The 21,944-nt window shown below is 38.8% G+C and overlaps 1 protein-coding gene across 1 annotated transcript in view; it reads left to right on the top strand.

Moving 5' to 3' along the window:
• Positions 1-21,944, top strand: part of CSMD1 (CUB and Sushi multiple domains 1) — a 1,256,706-nt gene that overhangs the window by 938,750 nt on the left and 296,012 nt on the right. The window contains exons 16-17 of the mRNA XM_059835885.1: positions 2,679-2,817; positions 10,347-10,534. Of these exons, the coding sequence (XP_059691868.1) occupies positions 2,679-2,817; positions 10,347-10,534 (327 nt within the window). The remainder of the gene's footprint in view (positions 1-2,678; positions 2,818-10,346; positions 10,535-21,944) is intronic.

Consider the following 21,944-nt stretch of genomic DNA (forward strand, 5'->3'; position numbering starts at 1 on the left):
ATGGACAAAGCATCCTTGCTAGTTAGTTTAAAGACAATTAAGTTTGCTTCTAGTTGTCTAAGATTTCTGAGCAACTCTTTTTTGTTGTTGTTGCTCTGCTCTGTGTCTTTATAAACTTAACAATCTCCATAAGCAACACCTGAAATACGGGAAGCAAGTGATGTGTTATAATCAGGTGAAGACCAACAGTCTTCTGGTTATTCCTGTTTTTAATATGACAAAATTTAATTTAAAAAAACACCATGGAATACATTTCATTCTTCGTTAACTAAACACATGTAATGTGAATGCCATTTTCCTGGCCAATCATTTTGCGTCAGAGGCAATTCAGTGTGTATGTTTCATGTTTTGTGGGTTGCTTCTTATCCCCACTTTCTTAAATCTGGAAAAACTTCCTAGAGACAAGTGCAAGTCATGAATTAAATCAAATAACCTCTCTGAGTTCATTTTTTTTGTTAAAAACATTGAATCAAAACTAGGAATATTAATTTACTACTCACAAATTCATGTTACTATTCACTTCCATGTGGCATAATAGGTTTGCTTGTCACTACTTAAAGGAACAGAAGAAAAGTGACAAGATTTCCTGCACTGCAATATGGAATTTGCTGATAATGATACCGCTGACTACCTGAGAGTAATACAAATGATAGTAAGATAAATTTATCCAACCTTGAAAGCCTTCCTGTTTTAGACTGTTCCATAGCCTCTGGTAAAATATAGCATCCCAAAGCCCTGTGCTATGGCAGCTAGTTTTTTAAGGGACTCATGTTTCCCAAAATTCGTTCAGTCATTTCTGCTGTTGTTTAATCTGCACCAGAGTCCTCTGATCCTGCTCTGAAAAATGCTCCCTATCTAGCCCTGTTACTTTCATAGCTCTGTTGCAATACTTTTTTCCCTTTTATGAAGGAGGATCAAGTTAGAGAACATTTAAACAAATGTGACATACAAGTATGGGCCTGATGGGATGCACCCAAGAGTGTTGAGGAAGCCAGCCAATGACATTGCAAGGCCACTCTCAATCATCTTGGGAAGGTCATTTAACCCAGGCAGGTTCCTGAGGACTGGAAGACAGCAAATTCCTATCTTCAAGGAAGGAAAGAAGGAGGATCTGTAGAACTACAGGTCTCACCTCGATTGCTCGGAAAGGTGATGCAGCAATATTCCTGGAAACCATTTCCAAACAACAAGATGATGGTTGGGAGCAGTCAGCATGGATTTATGGAGGGGAAATCATGCCTGACCAACCTGATACCCACCTGTGATGAGATGACTGGCCTGATGGATGAGGGGAGAGTAATGGATATTTTCTATCTCAGTTTTAGCAAGGTGTTTGGCAAAGTATCATATAAGATTCTCGTAGACAAACTGATAAAGTATAGGCTAGAGAAATGAACAGTGAGGTGGACTGAAAACTGACTGAACTGTTGGGCTTATAGGTTTGTGGTCAGTGACACGAAGTCCAACTGGAGACTAGTCCATAGTGTTGTACCCCAGGGCTCTATACTGGGTCCAACGCTGTTTAAAATCTTCAGTAATGATCTGAATGCTGGGACAGAGTGCTCTCTGAGCAAGTCTGCAGACGATGTAAAATTGGGAGGAGTGGCTGATACACCATATGATTGTGCTGCTGTTCAGAGGGACCTTGACAGGCCGGAACATTGGGCTGACAGGAAATGACAGGTCCTTCCCCTCTATTCAGCATTGGTGAGGCTACATTGGGAGTGCTGTGTGCAGTCCTGGCATCCCCAGTACAAGAGAGACGTGGACATACTGCAGTGAGTCCACTGAAGCTTCACAAAGATGATTAAGGACTTGGAGCATGTGTTGTACAAGAAGAGGCTGAGAACTGGGGTTGTCTAGACTGGAGAAGAAAAGGCTCAGGGCTCAGGAGGGATCTTATCAATGTGTATAAAACCTGATGGGACAGTGTGAAGAAGATAGAGCCAGGCTCTTCTCAGTGGTGTCCAGTGACAGGACAAGAGGCAATGGACACAAACTGAAATGCAAGAAATTCTGTTTAAACATAAGAAAAAACTTTTACTGTGTGAACAGAGAGAGAAGTGGAACAGATTGCCCAGAGAGGCTGTGAAGTGTCTGCCTTTGAAGGGAGGGCATGATTCTGAGTGGACATGGTCCTGTGCAATCTGCTGTAATGAGCAGGGGATGGACTGGACTAGATGCTTTCCAGAGCTCCTTTCCAACTTCAACTGTTACATGATTCAATGGAATATTTACAACAATCAGTTCCACTAAGATGATTACTCAAAAAGGTATTAGATGGCACAGTACAATGAAAATAATTAAATATAAATTACTTGGAACAATTTATCTGATATTTCCACATAAATGTTGAATCATACTGGAACTGAAAAATTATGCATTATTTTTTAAAGAGATAATATGCTTTTCAATAGAAGGAAGGCTGGCAGAATCAAGTGACATGGTCTGTGTATTAAGATATTTGTAGAGTAATAAGCTATGATAAGACACATTGCAGGACTTATGATTCTGAAGAAAACAAAGTGCTTATAACATAATGTAGAAAATTTAGGTGTGTTTAATATAAAACTTATTTTTGTATGCTTTTAAATTCAATTTTTGTAAGGTTTTTGAATATATAATATTGTACTAGAAATACTGTCTATGATACAAGTATACATGCTTTTTTCTTTCAGCACCCTGTGGTGGACATTTGACAGCATCAAGTGGTGTTATCTTACCACCAGGGTGGCCAGGATATTATAAGGACTCACTTAATTGTGAATGGGTGATTGAAGCGAGACCAGGACATTCTATTAAGATCACTTTTGACAGGTGAGAATCATAAAGTCAAATAACAGGTAATGTATGAGCGCAAATATTTGTTTTAACACTGAAGAAGAAAAATATTCTTTAAGAACACAAACCAGAAAAAGAAATTGGGATGCAACACTCATAATACTATTCCTCAAGCAGAAAATTAAAGTTTAAAACTGTATTTACATTGTCTCTATTTATGTTTTAAATGATTTGCATTAAATGTCCACTTGCTAGCACATAAATAGGGACTTTTGACTACTTTTGTATTCAGGTACAACTATATATTTTGCTGGTGATGACCAGGTCTTACTATAAGAGAGCATAATTTTCCTAGGGAAGAAAAAGATTTGTGAAAAAAGTTCTGAGTATTGTGTGTTGGATACATTTTTTTTTTCCTACTAGCATTTTTTTCTGGTGCAACATACATTACATAGCTGGCAAAGTCCATAATACGTTGGTTGAGCAATTGGCTGACAGGTTGGGCTCAAAGAGTGATAGTAAATGTGGTTACATCAGGCTGGCAGCCAGTCACCAGTGGGGTTCCACAGGGATCAATTTTAGGGCCAGTGCTCTTTAATGTTTTTATAAATGATCTGGACACAGGAATCAAATGTACATTGAGTAAGTTTGCCAATGATACTAAACTAGGACTCCCTCGAGGGTAGGAAGGCATTACAAAGAGATCTGGATAGACTAGAGAGCTGGGCAATCACCAAACGTATGAAATTTAATACATGGGTTGGAGTAATCCTGGTTATACATACAAATTGGGGGACAAGAAGCTGGATACCAGCCCCATGGAAAGAGATCTGGGGGTCTGGGTTGATGGCAAGTTGAATATGAGTCAACAGTGTGCCCTGGCAGCCAAAAGGGCCAGCTGTGCCCTGGGGTGCATCAAACACAACATAGCTAGCCGGTTGAGGGAGGTGACTGTCCCACTCTATACTGCACTGGTGTGGCCCCACCTTGAGTACTGTGGACAGTTTTGGACACCTCAATATAAGGACTTCAAATTATTAGAGTGTATCCAGAGGAGGGTGACCAAGATGGTGAAAGGTCTCAAGGGCAAGACTTAGGAGGAGCAGCTGAGGTCACTTGGCTTGTTCAGCTTGAAGAAGAGAAGACTGAGGGGTGACACCATTGCAGTCTACAGCTTCCTCAAGGTGGGTAGTGGAGGGGGAGGCGCTGATCTCCTCTTTATGGTGACCAACAACAGGACATCAGGAAATGGAATGAGGCTGCATCAGGGGAAGTTCAGATTGGACATTAGGAAAAGGTTCTTCACTGAGAGGGTGGTTGGTCACTGCAACAGGCTCCCCTGGGAAGCGGTCATGGCACCAAGCCTGTCAGAGTTCAAGGAGCATCTGGAGGATGCTCTTTGTCATATGGTTTAGTTTTAGATAGTCCTGCGAGGAACAGGCAGTTGGACTCAGTGATCCTATGGGTCTCTTCCAACTTGAGATACTCTATGACTCTATGATTCTACTTCAGTCTATATTAGCATACTATATGCTAACACAGGAGATATCAGGATTTTGTTTGTTTGGATACTGCAGGACTTTTTCCAGTCCTGTTTTGTTTTCTTATTATAAATGCAAAGGAGAGAATGACTGATACCAGAGAAGAATGAGAACTGTTTAAACAGTTTTCATAAAATTATCATGTTACTTCTTACAACAACGAAAGGTCTTTTGTTTTCATTGCATTCAGCAGGAAATTCCAGAATTTTAAGTTGCTATTTTTTTTTCTCATTAAAGACTTAATATATTAATTATAAGCTTATATTTATTTGCCAGCTTTTTAAGAAAAAATAATCATCAGAAGTGTGAGGTTCAGGGATGTCTTCCCAAACACAGTGAAAGCAAATAGCCATATTTGTTAGTTGTAAGATGAAGCATTTTAATTTTATAAAAGAAAATGCATTACCTGAAGTTGCAGATGTTTGGATGACTGACTACGACCTTAACGGTATGACCACTATATTTCTGAGGAAATTAATGGGAAGCATAGGCTTCTGTGACATATGGTCCAGTTTAAGAACTAAATTTACTGAGTTTGAGACAGATGCATACACATATTCCATTAACATTTCTAGAGCTTTGTGTACAAATTGAACTGCAATGAAATTAAACAAGAACTTGGAGTTTACCCTGATACAAAATTGATAATTCTGGTCATGTATAATTTTTAAAGTACAGCAGACAGTCAATTAATCTACTCCAGCTTTATATCAGCTTTATTAAAAGAAGGGTCCGGTCTCCTTTCTCTAAATGTTTCAATTACAAAACCATATTTCCATTAAGTACACTAGTTTTGGTAGATGGAGAAGTAGTTTTTCTTGCTATCTTTGGAGGTTTATGAAGCTTTCCTGGCAAGTTTAGAAAACTGTATAGCTTTACTACATCACATTATAAATTTAATTAAAAATGTTATACTTTGGGAATTTATTGATAGTATAATAATCTCCCTTTTGCAATAAAGGTATTTTCTTTTGTTAACATGAAGGCTTTGCTACCCAGATTAAAAATCATATGGAAAACCTTATTACTTACAAGAAACTAACTCTGCTGTCTGATAAAACATTAGCAAATAACAAATCAGTAAGTATAATCACTATCAAATAAATAAAAAAGATAAATTAACTGATTTTGTCAATTAATTGACAAGTACAATATTTGGTCAAGTATTTTGTTTAGTTTGGGGAAAATAGAACCCTTTTATACTTTGCTATATGACTTGCCATCACAGATACAGCTGCCAGAATGAAACTTTGCACGAATGTGATATTCATAATGTAAATTATCCTACTCTTGAGCTAATGAATCTTTAATGTTGTTATACAAATGTGCCTTTCCAGAGTACTTAGAAACTTTCCAGAAATAGCGGCAAATGACTGAGTAACCCTACGAACATTTTACATTGAAACATTTTGCATTTCAGATCATGTCTAAGGGTGACAAAAAAGTAAAATCTGAGTGATTCAAGCCATAAGGAAAGGGGCTGGAAGGATAACTGCTGACTGTAAAACTTTTGGTACTTTGAATGTTGATGAAAACTCATTGGATATTATATAAAACAAACTTCCTTATTCAAAACCTACCTAACTATATGTGAAGAATAGTATAACATAGCATTATCAAAGTCTTTTTAAAATTCTTTGTGAACATTTGGAGAATGTCCTACCTTTTACCAACATAAGTATGCTAATAAAAATTAAAATAAAATAAAAAAGAAAAAAGTAACTCTTAATTAAGTACTTTCAGTAAGGCTGCAGAACTTCCAATAATAAATTATCTTGATTTATCATTTCAGTGACAGTGCAAAGATTGCAAAAAAAACCCCAACCCAAAAAACCAACTCCACCACCTCAAACCCTCAAAACCAGACAAGTGAACTAGAAACAAATTCATAGAATCATAGAATCATAGACTACCAGGTTGGAAGGGACCTCAAGGATCATGTGGTTCAAACTTTCTTGGCAAAATCACGGTTGAGACAAGATGGCCGGGCACCCTGTCCAGCCAAATCTTAAAAGTGTCCAATGTTGGGGAATCCACCACTTCCCTGGGGAGATTATTCCAATGGCTGATTATTCTCATAGTGAAAAATTTTCCTCTTGTGTCCAATTGGCATCTCTCCAGAAGTAACTTGTACCCATTACCCCTTGTCTTTTCCATGTGACTCCTTGTGAAATGGGCATCTCCACCTTCTTTGTAGCCACCCTTTGAATACTGGAACATGGCGATAAGGTTTCCCCTAAGCCTTCTTTTCTCAAGGCTGAACAAACCCAATTCTCTCATCCTTTCCTCATATGTCAGGTTCCCCAGTCCTTTGATCATCTTTGTGACCCTTCCCTGGTCCCTCTCCAGCCTGTCTACATCTTTTTTGTACAGCAGGGACCAAAACTGAGCACAGTATTCCACGTGTGGCCTGACAAGTGCTGAGTAGAGTGGGGTAATGACTTCATCTCTGCTGGTGATGCCCTTGTTGATGCAACCCAGCATCCTGCTGGCTTTCTTTGCCACAGTAGCTCACTGTTCACTCATACTGAACTTCTTGTCTGCCAGGACCCCTGGGTCCCTTTCCATAGAGCAGGTCCCCAGCCAGGTAGATCCCAGCCTGTGCTGCACTCCTGGATTATGTTTTCCCAAGTGCAAGAACTTACATTTGCCTCTGTTGAACTTCATAAGGTTCTTGTTAGCCCACTTTTCCAGTCTATCCAGGTCTTCCTGCAGGGTGGCTCTCCCTTCTGAAGCATCCACTTCCCCACTCAGTTTGGTATCATCAGCAAACTTCATCAGGGAACACTTAATCCCATCATCCAGATCACTTCTGAAGATACTAAACAGCGTTGGGCCCAATATCAATCCCTGGGGGACCCTGCTTGTGACAGGTTGCCAGTCTGAAAAAGAGCTATTTACCACCACTCTCTGGGTGCGGCCTGTCAGCCAGTTTCCCACCCACCACACAGACCGCTTGTCTAGATGGTAGCATATCAGTTTCTCTAGGACGAGGCTGTGGGAAACTGTATTGAAAACCTTACAGAAATCCAGGTAGACAATGTCCATTGTTCGCCCCACATCAACCGAGCAGGTTACTTTGTTATAGAAGGTAATCTGGTTTGTCAAGCACAACTTGCCCTTGGTGAATCCATGCTGGCTTTTCCCAAACACATGCTTCATTTGCTTGTGATAGCCCCCAGGAAGATTTGTTCCATAACTTTCCCAAGGACTGAAGTAAGACTGATGGGCCTATAATTTCCTGGATCCTCCTTCAAGCCCTTCTTGTAGATGGGTGTGACATTAGTCTTCTTCCAGTCTTCTGGGATGTCCTCTGATCTCCACAACTTCTCAAAGATTATGGAGAATGGCCTTGCAACAACGTCAGCCACAACAACGTCAGCTCTTAACACCATCAGGTGGATATTGTCCAGGCCCATCGATTTGTGGGGGTCAGACTCTTGTAATAGTTCACATACCAACTCTTCCTTCACTGATGGTGGGTCTGTGTTTGCATCAACCTGGATTTTTGTTCCCAAGGCCTGGGGCCCAACAGTGCTGGTAAAGACACAGGTGAAGACAGTGTTGAGAACCTCTGCCTTTTCAGCGTTGTTGGTGACTAATTCACCTCTCCTGTTTAACAGTGGGACAATATTTTCCTTCTAAGTTTGAGATGAGCAAGAACCTACTGAGAATAAAGATCATTGTATTGGTAGCAATTCTTGCAGGAGTTACTTTAAGTTTTCTGTCTCCAGCAAGGGTTTGCAAACCACTGTTGTCATACAGCTCTTCTAAGAAAACTGCAATTGCTGGCTGAGAGCACTTTATTCCTAATTAGTTTCCCTCACAAAGATAATTGTCAAAATAATTGAACTATTGAATTATTGATCTTGAGTCCATTCATTATGAGTACAAATAAAGTATTTAAACCAGCCTAGTGGTATCAGTTTGTTTTCCTCATTCCGCTGCAGGGTAAATCAGTGTATAATCTCTGAAATTATGGAAAGGTACTGAAAAACTGTTAAGTACTTTAGTGATGCCCTTTTTGGTAAATTAAACAGAATCAGAGAACCTTCCTAGATACAAGAACTCATGTGTTTGTCCTGTTAAATAGTTGAAATAGTCTCTAACATACTTCTTGAGCTTGCCAGCTAGCATTCTCCCAAATAATTATCAAGCATGGTCAGGAATTAGTGTGGGCAAGCAACCATTCATAATAGGAAATTCAAATAATATCTCCCTGTTTGAGAGGCTAAAGGATGTATTAAATAGTATGGATGTAGGCCATTCCATGGTAGCTGGCTTCACTGCTAGAGACTGGTCCTGGCAATGCTTAATGTATTAGCAAGCCTGCAAGCCCTGTCAGAGTGGATAGATAGCAGTGAAAGCAATCATCTGGATTTTAGCCAACATATCCAAATAGAGTAGGTTGCTTAGTGGAAAGCACCATAAATCTATCAAGTTTTCTGTGTGAAGAGGTGGGAGCAATGTGAAGCGCCTGTCAGTTTCCAAGCAGTCATTAGCTCTGATAGTTAAGCAAACAAATACTTTCTGATTTCTGAATGTGCTTTTGTTTTCAGGGAATCATGAGAGAAGAACTATAGAGACTACTAAATACTTGTTGTTACTGATGTGTCTGTGAAGATGATTTTATATGACCAGTGATAATTGCTCTGTAAAATATAATGGCCTGGCTGGGGAACTTGTTCATTCTGTCATCATTACCTAACAAAGTATAAAGTTTATTTACACTTTGAAGGAATGTTCCATATATTTCTTCTTTTCTGAATGTTTAATAATTTGCAGTGTTCTTTAATTACAAGAACAGAGTTTCTTATCTCCAGACCCACTAAACATGTATCCCATATTGGCAAGACAGCTTAAGGGCATTCCCTTTGAAGAAGTTGTTGTATTGCATTGGGGCACAGTTTGTTGCTCTCAGAAGTTGAACTAATAAGCCCTGTGGGGAAAGAAAAGAAAATCTCGGAACATATACTTTTTTTATACTTGCTGTGAAAGACTAACATTATATGAAAATCAGAATATTGGGTTTGCAGGCAAATATATTTAGACCACTATACATATCTGTGTAATAGCACAAACTTTGTTGACAGGAAAATTGATGTGTGCAAGGTTTAGATGCTGCAGTTTGCAAGATAGCTGATCTAATCACAGACTAGCTTGAAAAGCATCTGAAGAGCAGATTTGAGCTGTTTGATTTAAGAACAACTAGTAGTGGATGACTACACACATAGACATCCTTTATAAACTGGAGAAATGTGATGCGGTTTAGTGATTGACAGAGACATTAACTCTGCTGTTGATTTTAAAGCTATTTGGTTTTGTAAATCAACTATCTCATTAGTCTCCTTCTCTCTGTCCAATCCTGTCTATAATATCTGTTTCTTTGACATTTTGAGATAAACTAAAGAATTCTGCTTGTTATAACTGTAACAAATTTCAAAATGAGGGCTTGATTTAAGTTTAGCATTTTTGTACTGCTTTACTTCATAGGGCAAAAACAATTATTTAAAAGTAAAGTCGCAAACTATGTTAGAAAAAAAATCTTTGGTTAAAAAATTAAACAGTTGAATATGTAAAACAGCTTTTGCCAAATAGCAAATATCAAATAATGAAATTACTGAGATTAAGTAGTGAGATATTATTGAAGCTGTCCAACTATTATTTAGCCTGAGGGCAAGAAATTTCTTGGATCTTCATAATTAAGTTTTCTTTGAAACAATTTGCAGTTTTCTACCCAGATTCCCCACTAAATGTCTTTCTGAAGCTCAGTTATATAGTTGATCGGAAGCATATTACAACTGTTACGAATTTTATCTGATACCAGACACAACAAAGCAAGGAAAAAGATGTGTAAAACCTTCCTGTGTGGTAATCTTCAGTAATACACCAATGGATCCACAGATATGCAAATTTTTATATGTGTGATATTCTTGATCAGTTACACATGGGTTGAATTTGTGACAGTTAAAGAAAATAACGTCATTCCTCTGCCTACCAGCTGACTTGCATATTCCTTTTCAGATTTCAGACTGAAGTTAATTATGATACTTTGGAAGTCAGAGATGGACCAGCTAACTCATCACCATTAATTGGAGAATACCATGGAACACAAGCACCCCAGTTCCTTATCAGTACTGGAAATTACATGTATCTGCTGTTCACTACAGACAACAGTCGTTCCAGCGTTGGTTTCCTAATTCACTATGAAAGTAAGTCTGATATTTCTCTGATTTGAAAATGAGCAAATGAATGTGAATAAATAAACTTCAGTAATTATATTTGTATAAGAACAAATTATGACTTTTTAAAAATTTGTCTCCTTGTAACTTTGCTGAATAAATTGTTCCCTAGTTTGCCTTGACTAGGATGATCAGATCTCTTTGGACTATGAAAGGAGCTTAAAGACCAAACAAGCCTATAGACACATCAGTGGAAGCATCTTAAACTGAAATTTAATCTAGCCCTGAATGTCCACACTGTAGAAAAAGAATGCAATATAAACAGAGAATTTTTACCTGTTACTCACTGGAATGCATATGTTCATATTCACAGCATAAGTTGTACAGAGAAAACTTGCTAAACACTTCATACCTATGTCAGTGCATTTGCTCCACAAGACTCCTTAAGTCAGTCACAGCGTCACTGTTTATATTGGTTTCTTCTCACACTAGGTTTCTCACAGAACAAAAATTTTCTCCATGTTGCATTGTGTTGTACATGTTCATGTAATGCAACTAGAATTTGTCACACAGTTGCTTTTCTCGTGCTAGTCAGCATTGGGAGCTCCTGAAGTATTTCTGTAGTGGGTATCGAACATGCATCCTTCCTTGATCCTTACCTCTGTATTGACAAATGTGCACATGCCAGAGGGAAGGTATACAATAACCCACAACGTGGAAGTACTAAGCCGATTGAGTCAGTGTTTTCAGAAAACAAAACCAGGTGAAAAGACTCTATGGAGATGCTGAGTAGTCTGTAAGGAACAGGGGAGACCAAAACTATATTTTGACTGCCCTTGCAGGCTTAAATATAGAAGTTGCTAATGTTAAAAGTATCTCAAAAGAACTTGTATTTGTTTCACATTTCTTCCACTTGTAGAAGAAAAGGCAGTCAATTGGAAGTTTTAAGAAAAGTTTCTGAATATTTTTTTTCAAAATTCAAATAACTATCTTATTTGGAAGTGTCCTAAAAATCTTCCAGTTATAGTCATAACTTTGAAGATAAATTAAATCACTGAACTGTGAAACAGAAGGATCTTAATCTTGCTTAAAATAAAAAGCTCAGTATAAGCTATACTGAGTTGCTACTGAGATTGCAGTAATATTCTATTAAGCTAAACTATGCCTGTAATACAGCTTTAATAAAAATGTGACCCCTTAAAGGTATTTCAGATGTGAAAGAAATTCATTAATTCCCTGCCTTAAATGTCTGTAATTCAGCTTTTTGATGACATTGCTAACATAGCTTATGCAAGACAGTGTAGGTCAACTCTTACGCATCTAAGCAAAAAAAATCATAAAGTGCCCATAATATTCTTTAAGTAAAACTACTGATAAAATAACCAATGTTATCAAGAATAATTAATCTATATTCTTTTGACCACCTTGCCTCATGCCTCACTTACATCTCCCTGATCTCGCAACTTCCCTAGTTATGTGGGTTTTGTGGTTTTTTATTAGCTCCTCATTCTGTGAGGTAGTGCAATCTTAGTCTTTTTCTTAAACTGAAACAGATAGAAATACATTTATCCACAGATTCCATTAATGTAAAGCCACCTTTTTTCAAGGTATTTTTGAAATTTATCTTTCCTTAAACAAGAAAACATGATCATTTTCAAAGAAAATTGAGCAATTACTTCTTAAATCCAGATAATTTATTTAAAAGTCCGTGTTTATTTATGGATTAACATTCCCTTCTATAATACAATTTATCTGAATATTGGAACAGAGGTAATAGTTATGCATCAAGACAGTGATCATCCCATATTACCATGTACAACAGTATGTATTTGATAAACATTCCAATTCTCTTACATATTGTTTAAAGTCAAGGATCAACCATCTTTGTAAAAACTTTCCGTTTAGGTAATTTTAAAAAACTAGTAAAATTAGTGTTGTGTTTTTCCTTAAGTGAAATGTTATCAATAATAAAAAGGATAAAGGTAATACTTTATTCATAATGTATAAAATTAGGTATTTGTTTAGATTTGGTTTTGGAAAAGAACTTTTTAGATCCACAAATATGCAATCTTCATGGACTTAACAAAGTGTCAACATCATTCAGACAGCCCACAATCAGTTTTATTAAGGATAACATAGAAACAAAATACTTCCTCACACTTTTTCATTTGAAGAAAAAATAATCCTTGTGAATAGTTTGGATGTGAAGAAGATTAATAAATTTTTCAGTGGCAGGACACACACTGGAAAAAGCTTTTGGAATGTTGGGGAAGAACTTTTTGTTTCAGCAGTTGATTTTACTCTGACTAATAAGAAGAACCAACAGAAAGCCTGAATAAGAAAGGTGATTTTTGTGGAAGTGCCCATGAAATATCAGAGTTTATGATTCTTAAGAAATGAAAGAATGAGGCAGCACAATTGTGATCAAGTCAATGGTTTTCAGAAATCTAAACTTCACCAAACTTGAGAAATTGGTAGGTGAATGTTCTTAGGAATGAATTCTGAAAGTCATTTATAAAAGAGATATTAAAGCCCAACAGCAAACTGTATTTTTTGGAGAGAAAGTAAAAATACTATCCATTTCTGTAGCTATTTAAAAATCCCTTTTAATGATGTGTAAACCAAAAGTTAATCATGTAAATGTTGGATATAGTCAAACATTGCTATAGATGGCCATCAAAGAATAATACAGATCTCTTAGGATAAAATCAGAAAATCTGAAGTATATATATTTTTACCTAAGCAAGAGGAAGACAGTAACAAAAAATATCTATAAATATATTCAAAGTAAGAGAAAAAAATAAAAGTCACTACTTAATAAAAATTTGAGCAAACATCAGATGTCACAGGGAAGACTAAACATTCTGTTTTACAACATTTACAGAAAAGCTTAATTTTGACTGTGTACTTAACACAATTGAGTGAACATTTACCAGGTAAAGAATACAGCATATGGGAAGAGGGTACTACACATTATTGAGATAATTAAATATATTTTATTCATCAGGGAATGTTGAAATTCCCTGTGCTATACTTAAAGGCAAAGCAGAAGCAGTCTTCACTCCACTGAAATTTATGTCTGAAAATTCAAAACTGTAGGGAAGTTTCAAAAAATTGCAGAAGGGCACAGACCTTTCAAAAAAAGGAGGGGCAAAAAAAATTAAGAAAAATAAAGATGAGGACCAGAAGGATCAAGGACATAAGTTTTATCTTCACTCTTTAAAGATACTAGTTTCAAGCTGATATACAAGTTGATAAGGAACAAATGATTGGTATTTGATAAGAACAGATTATGTCAAGCCAATCTGATTTCTTTTTTGACACTGGTTTTGTAGATTTGGGAATGGAAAGCGAAGGAAACAGCTCAGTGTTGATGTTTTTAAGGCCTTTAGAAATCTTCCAGAGGAAATACAGAAATTTGGTCTAGATGGAATTATTACAGGTGCAACAAGCACTTCAGCAAGCACTGGAAAAAGTTGCCCAGAGAGGCTAAAAATGCATGCAGACATGGTCCTGTGCAACCAGCTCTAGGTAACCCTGCTTGAGCAGGTGTGCTGGACTAGATGACCTCCATAGGTTTCTTCCAACCTCAACCATTATGTGATTCTGCGATGCTGTGAACAATTTTGAAAACTTTTATGCAAAGAGCAGCCAGCAATTAGTAGTTCACTGTCTAACTCAAATTTGTAGGGATCCTAGTGTGATCTGGCCTAGATCCAAAACTATCTGATATTTTTATTAATAATTTTTATGATAATATAAGAAGAACACTTACAAATTCTGAGGATGATTCCAACCTACAATTACAGCAAGCACTATGGTGGAGATGGTTAGAAATCAAAACAAGATAGATGAACTGAAGAAATGGTCTGAAATAAAAAAAAAAAAATCAAATTCTATAAAGAAATATGCTAAGCATAAATGGGGAAGGAGAAATTACATGTACAATACAAAATAGAAATACAATAGAAAAGGATATGATTTTTACAGAAAACATAAATAATCTGAAGAAAAATGTAGTAGGAATGCAAAACGTAGAATCTTCTGGCTGCTGTAGTTAATAATTAAAAAAAAAGAAAAGAATTACAGAAAAGACAATTTTTGTTTACAGGACTATTTTATCTAGGACTTGGAAAATAATTATTTCATTTGATGACCAGAGAGAATATTGTGTCCAGTTTGGGACCTGGTTTAAAAAACATAGGAGGTTTTTAACATGGAAAACATGACACATATGGAGTAATTGAAAGGTCTGTACTTGTTTAGTTGAGAAAAGGGATGACTTGGCAGGCAGGAGGGAAGGCATGATAACAGTCTCATGTGCCTAGTAGCTAAGAATTGCAGCTAGTCCTGGAGTTCAGTCTAGAACACTGCTAAAATGTCTGTGCTCCCTGTCAGCAGTAAGTAGGACAGAGGTGGCATGCTAGTTCTGCCATTTTAAATTACATCTGTCACTCATTAACAAAAATAATATGCACCCAAGTGCTCTCCTAATGTTTTGCTCTGTCACTTAGAAATACCCTCCAGCTATTCTTTAGAGAAATATTATTTCAACTTTTATATGGAGGAGGAATGAAAAAAGCTCTTCTAATAACAGCACGACCCCGACCCCCCTCTTACCTTTCATCCTCTACTCCCCCTTCCACTACCTTTACTCTCCCACTTCTCTCTTTCCATTTTCAAGCACCTCTGCTTCCCCACCTCCTTTATAACATCATTAATATGTTTCTCTAACAAGAATTTTTTAATTCTGTTGACTATATCACAGTTTTTAGTGATGTAACAATATTTTGTGTTAGCGTCAGTATCATGATAGCAAACAATTCAAATGCACTCACTCACCACTACACTCCAAGAGCTACCAAGAGCTGTTGGAAGAACACCAAGACTAAGCGTGTAAGCAGACTCACAGTTCTTTGAGGCTAATTTACCCTTGTAAAATTACAGGGAAGCATTTCTGGCCACTTAAGTTATATCTGATCCAGTAAGTTAGAAATTGTGGAGTCTTGGCTTGTCTTGCAATCATTCATACAGTTTAAGCACAATCTCTTGTTTGTTTTTGACTCATGCCAGCTAACATCTTCCCATACAGTATCTGGACATAGTTCTAGGAATAATTTCAGCAGGAGACTGTTCTCAAAAGGCAACAGTCTTATTTAAGGCAGGCAAGATTTTAACTATATGAATGCTGGCTGAGTCATGCTTTGAAATTGGTGGCAGAGAATGGGCCCTCTCCTAATTTAATTATTCTTCTCTTACTGTTCAAAAAATTGCTTTTTCATCTGCCTTATTGATGTTCTGGATGAGTCTATACTGATGGCAAAGAATAGCACTCTAGCTTTCAGCTGAAACATTTCCATTGTTCAAAACATTTTTGAGATTCATTGAATAACACAGCAACTGCTCCATAGCTGGCATGAATGGGTAATGTAGTGATTATGGCACACAGCCATGTTTTGCTTTCTGGTTTTCTTACCAGACTTATTTTCTTCATCCATTTTGTGCAATGAGCATTTTTTAGACAAACTCTTAGCAATCTTACACTTTAACATTCAATCTTTCTAATGATTTTAACTATTTGATCTGTGAAAGGAAAAGTATGGGTATGTAATATATATGAATATGTGGTATATAAAATTGTATATCTGTTGTATGCTTCATGCATTACAGCAACAAGTTAATTTCTGCTTTAGAGATATAATGAGTTCTAATGATTAAACCAGTTTCTAAAAATCACTTAAAACTCTAAGTGTTTGCAAAATATGTTTTTTAGTTATCAATGAAGCATCTATATAAAGCTAACCACAAAAGGTTGATAAAAGTTTGAGGAAATGTCAATATTGACAGAGTGAAGTTTTTGAGGATGACTGTCCATATTTTTCAATTATTCAGTGATGTACAAAATCTTTTGTTTGTATGTTTGCTGTTTACTTTGGATTGTGTGTTATGTTCCTTTGAAAAGAGAATGATTAAATTGTACGATAGAATTATCTGCTTATCTAATTCCCACTGCTACATGGACTGAAGTGGAGGTAGCATTTTTTGAGGGAGCTCCTGATCATGCTTTTCTTGAAAAATATTGCATTATGTAGGGTGGGAGAGAAAAGACGTGGGTTTTGCCCAGATTTTAATCTTATATTTACTGAGTCTATTGTTATGAATAATGTTAAATCAACTCTTTCCAACCATGAGCTCAAAATTTATCACTGTGGTGCCAGAATTTCTCATATATAGTTTAATATTTTCTTTTTGTAGTCAGGACTCTCAGTACTGCTCATTATTAAGCTTGTCTATGTTATCTCCTATTAAGAAAAAACTCCAAATCTTTGTCCAAAGAAGCAAAGAAAAAATGCTTCTTTTCAGCTATGTTTATGATTGCTAAACCTTACATACTGAATATTTTCCCCTGAAAATGAAGCTCTGTTGCCTAAGCTGACTTTTTTATTTATACAGCATCACTATTTCAGCCAGAAACTTGGAAGTTGATAGGGTTGCTACAGCTTTTGGTCTTCTTGCAAAAACCTGAAACAACATAGTCAATGTAATCTAGAGTTATATTTAAAAAGGAACTGATGAGTTTACCTGTTATATGTGACTCAGAATCCCAGAGCAGTTGATGTGTTGAGGCAGGGGTGGAAGGGTGCCCTAAAAGGAAGAAATTTTAAGACCACTACTGTGGACCTCCATCTACTCTAACATACCTCAAAACAGGAAGTATAGTTTGTCTGAAAAAAAAAAAAGTGTATCAAAATTAAAATTTCATACACAACTAATATTTATTTAGGGCACATACAGTGCAGAATATTATAGACTTACAAGGGTTCTTTGAGTCTATATTAAGCAATTTAAGCCAGGTGAAGGGAATCTAAGAAGGCACTGTATCAGCTAACATGGTACATTTGCATTAAAAGCATGCAGTCAAGCCTAGAAGAAACTTATACATCTAGCATTTAAGTATGGCAGGGATACCTCATGAAAACTAGATCATAAGCTTTCAAATCTGAATTCTAACTGAGATATAAGAATAGCTGCAGGCTACAGGGAATATTTCTCTGTGCCAGCTAGAGTCATTATTTATGATATTTTTGTTTGTAGTCCTGCTTCCAACCTTCATATCTATAATTCTAAAACCTTTACTTTATGCCCTGATAAATCATTTTTTCCTTAGTTTTCAACTGTTTCTACTTCATTCCTGAGCTTGTGTGGTAGTCCTGGATAAATAAAGCAGGGTAAAAGCAGTAAACTGAGAGTACAACTTCCACAGAAACAGTTATAGATACACAGGCAGCTGAGAGGACCAGCACCTTCAGGTTGTGTTTAGAGGGCTAAGGAGCTAAGAAATGCAAAACGCCCTGCTATAGAGAATTTTGTGTTGTCAGCGGTTGGTTTTGAGGAAGGAACTTCTTTAGCAAAAAGTAGACTGGAGAGAGTCATGCTAGAAATTCAGGTCACCTCTGAGGAAGCACATAAAATCTTTGAAGACCTCAAGAGAACTAACCTTGCTCAAGGCTCTCACAGCATCTATGAGTGATGACATCACCCATATGAAATCATGCCAACTTACAGCATTCTTTCCAAAACAGCACCGAAATACTGAAATTAATGTGAAAATTAATGTGAAGATACTTTAGTTAATGCAATGGGTGCCAAATTTTGAGCTGGATATGTCTAGATTTTATCCCAAAAGCTGACCAGGAATTTTAGACTCAGAAGTCCAGTGTTATTTAAACAGACACACAACAAGTAATTTTTCAATATAAAGTAGATCAAAATAATTGCCTGAGAAAAAAACATTAAAGTGTTTATAAATGGTTCCCCACACACACACCTATATCACAGAATCACTACAGTTGGAAAAGACCTGTAAGATCATCAAGTCCAAACATCAACCCAACACCACCATGCCTGTTAAACCATGTCCCACAATGCCTTGTCCACATGTTCCTTGAACACCTCCAGTGATGGTGGCTCCACCACTTCCCTGGGCAGCTTATTCCAGCGTTTCACCACTCTCTCAGTAAAAAAATTTTTCCTAATATCCAGCCTGAACTTCCCCTGGCGCAACTTGAAGGCATAAGATCTCCCCTCAGTCTCCTCTTCTGCAGACTTAACAAACCCAGTTCCCTAAGCCACTCCTCATAAGATCTGTGCTCCAGACCCCTCACCAGCTTCATTGCCCTGGCTTGGTGGGCCTGATCCCTGGTTTATCCTGCATGTGCCCTGTAAGCACCCTCAAGATGAACCTCCCCATAATCTTCCCCAGCACCCAGGTCAGGCTGACAGGCCTGTAGTTCCCCGGATCTTCCTTCCGGCCCTTCTTGTAGATGGGCGTCACGTTGGCAAGCCTCCAGTCATCCAGGACCTCCCCTGTGAACCAGGACTGTTGAAAAATGATGGAGAGTGGCTTGGCAAGCTCCTGTGCCAGCCCCCTCAGTACCCTTGGGTGGATGCCATCAGGCCCCATAGACTTGTGAGTGTCCAGGTGGCACAGCAGGTTGTTAACTGCTTCCTCCTGGATCACAGGGAGTTTATTTTGCTCTCCATCTTTGTCTTCCAGCTCAGGGAGCTGGATTCCCTGAGGATACCTGGTGTGGCTATTAAAGACTGAGGCAAAGAAGGCATTAAGTACCTCAGCCTTTTCCTCATCCTTGGTGAAGATGTTCCCTCCCACATCCAGTAAAGGATGGAGATTCTCCTTGTCTCTCTTTTTGTTGTTAATGTATTTATAGAAGCATTTTTTGTTATCCCTTACGACCGTGGCCAGATTGAGCTCTAGCTGGGCTTTTGCCTTTCTAATTCCCTCTCTGCGTGACCCAACGAGATCCTTGTACTCTTCTTCAGTTGCCTGCCCCTTCTTCCAAAGGTGATAAACTCTCCTTTTTCTCCTGAGTTCCAGCAAAAGCTCCCTGCTCAGCCAGGCCGGTCATCTTCCCCACCAGCTCTTCTTACGGCACATGGGGACTGCCTGCTCCTGCGCCTTTAAGTTTTTCTTCTTGAAGAATGTCCAGCCTTCCTGGACCCCTTTGCCCTTCAGGACCATCTCCCAAGGGACCCTTTGAACCAGTGTCCTGAACAGGCTGAAGTCTGCCCTCCGAAAGTCCATCGTAGTGGTTTTACTGACCCCCCTCCTTACTTGGCCAAGAATTGAGAACTCTGTCATGGTCGCTAAGCCCAAGATGGCCTCCGACCATCACTTCTTCCACCAGACCCTTTCTGTTTGTAAACAGCAGGTCAAGCAGGGCACCTCCCCTGGTACACTCGCTTACCAGCTGTGTCAAGAAGTTATCTTCTAAACACTCCAGGAACCTTCGGGACTGTTTTCTCTCTGCTGTGGTATATTTCCAGCAGATGTCCGGTAAGTTGAAATCCCCCACAAGAACAAGGGCTTGCGACTGTGAGACTTCTGCCAGTCGCTTGTAGAACGCTTCATCTGCCTCTTCGTCCTGGTTAGATGGTCTATAACAGACACCCAGCAGGATATCTGCCTTGTTTGCCTTCCCCCTCATCCTTACCCATAAGCACTCGACCTTGTCATCACAATCGTTGAGCTCTATACAATCAAAACACTCCCTAACATACAAAGCCACCCCACCACCTCTCCTTCCTTGCCTATCCCTCCTTAAGAGCGTATAGCCCTCCATTGCAGCACTCCAGTCATGCAAGTTATCCCACCATATTTCTGTGATGGCGACTACGTCATAGCTGTCCTGCTGCACAATGGTTTCCAGCTCCTCCTGTTTGCTGCCCATGCTGCGTGCATTGGAGTGGATGCACTTGAGCTGGGCTATCGATTTCACCCCCGACATTGGCATGCCGCCCCTAGGCTCATCTCTAGGCAGCCTGGTTTCATCCCCTTTCCCCTTCGAATCTAGTTTAACGTCCTCTCGATGAGGCTCTCCAACTCATAAGCGAGAACCCTTTTGCCCCTTGAGGATAGCTGAACTCCATCTTCTGCCAGCAGGCCTGGTGCCATGTAGTCTGCCCCATGGTCAAAAAAACCAAAATTCCTCCGACGGCACCAGCCTCTGAGACACATATTAACCAGGTTTGCTTTCTTGTTCCTTTCGGTGTTCCTCCCCGCTACTGAAGGGATTGAGGAAAACACTACCTGCGCTCCGGATCCCTCAAAGGAACTTCCTGTTCCTTTGTGAGCAGGTTTTTTAACAAGTCAGTGGCTTTTTGGGTTGCAAAAAACTCTACACAGGCTCCTCTTGGTCTCTCTGTTATCTCTGAGGCTTGACTATGTGTTTGCTACCTGCTCTTTTCAGCCAGCTTCTAGTTTTTCCTGTTACTGCAGGCTTCATGCTGGCTGTGTCCCTCATACTCTCTGTTGTCTTTTTATCCACCACAGCCAGTGTTCTGAAGGTCTTCCTCTGGACATGCTCAGCTTCTCACAGAAGAAGGAACAATGTCCCCATCCACTGAAGAGGTTCTATCTATCTAACTCAGTCATTCTTTTTTCCAGGGCCATGACACAGTGTAACAGGTGTAGGCATCAGGGTTTTTGTTAGGGGAGGGCTGCAGGGGTGGCCTTTGTAAAGAGATGCCACAGGCTGCCCTGTGTTGAACGCAAACAGTTCCAACTGGCTCCAATGGACCCACCACAGGGCACAGCTGAGCTCATCAGCCAAGTTGGTGGCACCTCTGTGATAACATATTTAAGAAAGGGCAAAATGCTGCATAGGTGAGTGAGGAGTTAGGAAAAGAAAATGTGAGTAACAATCCTACAAATGCCAAGGTCAGAGAAGAAGGAGGTGCTCCAGGCAGATACTCCCCTGCAACCCATGGAAGAGACCACAGTGGAGCAGATATCCACACTGCAGCCCGTGGTGGGCCCAATGTCAGAGCAGGTGGATATTCCCTGAAGGAAGCTGCAGCCCATGCAGGCCCATGCAGGAGTAAGCTTATCCTGAGGGACCGCAGCCTGTGGGAAGGACCGATGATAAAGCAGGGGAAAAGTGTGAGGAGGAAGGAGCAGCAGAGAATAGCTGTTATGGATTGACCATAACCCCCATTCCCCATCCCTGCCACACTGCCTGGGGAGGTGTGGGGAGGTAAAGTAGTTGGGAATGTAGGAGTGGACTTGAGCCTGAGAAGAAGGGGGTGGTGGTGGTGGTGTTTTAGGTTTTGTCTTTGTTTCTCATCATCCTACTCTATTTTTAATTGGCAATAAATTAAATTAATTTTCCTCAAACTGAGTCTGTTTTGACTGTGACAGTAATTGGTAAGTGATCTCCCTGCCTTTATCTCAGCCCATGAGCTTTTTCATCTTATTTTCTATCTTATTTTCTCCCCCTGCCCTGTTGAGGGGGGGGGATTGAGAGAGCAACTGGGTAGGGGAGTGGCAGCCAGCCAAGGTCAACCCACCGCACACAGTAACAGAAAATAAAAGAAATTCCTTTCATCCCAATGGAGACTCTTGAATGTATCCATTATAACT

Source organism: Gavia stellata, chromosome 2, assembly GCF_030936135.1.
Source record: "Gavia stellata isolate bGavSte3 chromosome 2, bGavSte3.hap2, whole genome shotgun sequence".
Taxonomy (NCBI): domain Eukaryota; kingdom Metazoa; phylum Chordata; class Aves; order Gaviiformes; family Gaviidae; genus Gavia; species Gavia stellata.